The 2,453-nt window shown below is 63.3% G+C and overlaps 1 protein-coding gene across 1 annotated transcript in view; it reads right to left on the reverse strand.

Moving 5' to 3' along the window:
* Nucleotides 1-903: 903 nt before the first annotated feature.
* Nucleotides 904-2,453, reverse strand: part of LOC112950136 — a gene marked incomplete at its 3' end in the record, with an annotated part of 4,909 nt that continues 3,359 nt past the window's right edge. The window contains exon 2 of the mRNA XM_026042605.1: nt 904-2,418. Within this exon, the coding sequence (XP_025898390.1) occupies nt 904-2,418 (1,515 nt within the window). The remainder of the gene's footprint in view (nt 2,419-2,453) is intronic.

The following is a 2,453-nucleotide window of genomic DNA, read 5'->3' on the forward strand; positions in this document are numbered from 1 at the left end:
GGGGGGGGCAGATCTGAGGGGCTGGGGAGGTCCCAGCGCCCCCCTCCCACTGGCAAATTGAGGGGGGACGGAGGGCGACAGGGGGGCTGGTAGCCAAAGTCTAGGGGCGGATCTAGGGGGATGGGGGGCTCACTGTCCCCCCCTTCGGGGGGCAGATCTGTAGGGTTGGGGGGGTCCCAGTTCCCCCCTTTTGGGGGCAGATCTGGGGCAAGGGGTGAGTCCCAGTCCCCCACTTTCAGGGGCAGATCTGGGTAGATGGGGGGGTCCCTGTCCCCCCCTTTTGGGGGCAGATCAGGGGCAAGGTGGGGGTCACAGTCCCCCCCTTTTAGAGGCAGATCTGGGGGGTTGGAGGGGTCCCATTCCCCCCCTTTTGGGGGCAGATCTGGGGGGCTGGGGGGGTCCCAATCCCCCCTTTCCAGGGGCAGATCCGGGTGGATGGGGGGGTCCCAGTCTCCCCTTTTTGGGGGCAGATCCGGGGGACGAGGACATTCCCAGTCCCCTTCTCCTGGGGGAAAATCTGGGGGGCTGTGGGGGTCCCAGCCCCCCTTTTTTGGAGGCAGATCCGGCGGACAGGGTGGGTCCCAGTGCCCCCCTCCTGGGGGCAGATCCGGGGGGCTGGAGAGCTCCAGGCCTGGGGGTCCGGGGGATCCTGGAGGGAGAAGAACTCGATGGAAAAGGAGCCGGGGGGGGGACACCCCCCCCAGCCGCCCCAGTGGGGCCGGGGTCCCGGCACTCACCCCGCTCGGCGCCGCCGTCAGGAGGGCGCTGGGGGGCGGGCGGCCCCCCCACGTCCGCCTCGTCCCGCTCCGTGACGGCCCCGTGGGGCCGGTACCGCGGCGCGCGGCCCCCCCGGAACAGCGGGTTGCTGTAGAAGTGCTGCTCTTCCTCCTCCTCGGCCTCCTCCTCCTCCTCCTCCTCCTCCTCCTGGGAGGACGAGCCCTCAGCCTCCTCCTCCTCTTCCTCGGATTCCTCGTCCCCATGCTCGTGCGAGAGGCTCCTTTCTATAGGCACCAGGTTGTGCAAGAGGTTCCCTTCTATAGGCACCAGCTCGTGTGAGGGGCTCCTTTCTATAGGCGCCAACTCATGAGAGAGGTTCCCTTCTATAGGCACCAGCTCGTGCGAGATGTTCTCTTCTATAGGAACGACGTCGTACGAAAGGCTCCTTTCTATAGGCACCAGCTCATGTGAGAGGCTCCTTTCTATAGGCCCCAGTTCACGCAAGATGTTCCCTTCTATAGGCAGCAGCTTGTGCGAGATGTTCTCTTCTATAGGAATGAAGTCGTGCGAGAGGCTCCCTTCTATAGGCCCCAACTCATGTGAGATGCTCCCATCTGCAGGCACAGATGTATGCGAGAGGCTCCTTTCTATAGGCACCAAGAGGTGGGAGAGGTTCCTCTCTATAGGCGTGAAGTCGTGTGGGAGGCTCCTTTCTATAGGCTCCGCAGCACGCGAGACGCTCCCTTCCACGGGCTCGCGCTCCTGCAGGACGTTCCCAACCACGGCCGTGGTTCCATGCAGGATGTTCCCATCTGTGGATGTGTTTCCAGGCAAGATGCTCCCATCCATGGACACATTTCCATGCGAGATGCTCCTATCCAGGGACACGTTTCCGTGTGAGAAGCTCCCGCACGGGGAGACGTTCCCGTGCAAGATGCTCCCATCCATGGACACATTTCCATCTGAGAAGCTCCCATCTGCGGACTTGTTCCTGTGTGAGATGCTCCCATCCAGGAGCTCGTTCCCGTGCGAGATGCTCCCATCCGTGGACATGTTCCCATGCAAGATGCTCCCATCTATGCACACATTCCCATGCAAGACGCTCCCATCCGTGGACATGTTCCCGTGCAAAACGCTTCCATCTGCGCACACATTCCTGTGCGAGATGCTCCCATCCATGGACACGATCCCGTGCGAGGAGCTGCCATCCATGGACATGTTCTCGTGCAAGATACACCCATCCATGGACATGTTCTGGTGCAAGATGCTCCCATCCATGGACACGATCCCATGTGAGGAGCTGCCATCCATGGACACATTCCTGTGCAAGATGCTCCCATCCATGGTCATGTTCTCGTGCAAGGTGCTCCCATCCACGGACACATTCCTGTGCAAGATGCTCCCATCCATGGACACATTCTCATGCAAGATGCTCCCATCCATGGACGTGCTCTCATTCAAGGTGCTCCCATCCACGGACACGTTCCTGTGTGAGGAGCTCCCATCCGCGGACACATTCCCGTGCGGGCAGCTCCCATCCGCGCACACGCTCCCGGGGCCGCCCTCGATGGCTCCCTGCAGGTCCCACACGCACATCTGCGCCCGCACCAGGCTGGCCCAGAAGACGTCGGTGCCGGCGGCGGGCGCGGGCGCCCCGTCCCCGGGCGGCTCCTCGGCGTCGCCCGAGAAGACGATGGCGTCCTGCGCCGCCAGCACGGCGGGCGCCGCGCGGCCCC

The sequence above is a fragment of the Nothoprocta perdicaria genome, unplaced genomic scaffold (genome assembly GCF_003342845.1).
Source record: "Nothoprocta perdicaria isolate Ctin4 unplaced genomic scaffold, notPer1 scaffold_103, whole genome shotgun sequence".
NCBI lineage: Eukaryota > Metazoa > Chordata > Aves > Tinamiformes > Tinamidae > Nothoprocta > Nothoprocta perdicaria.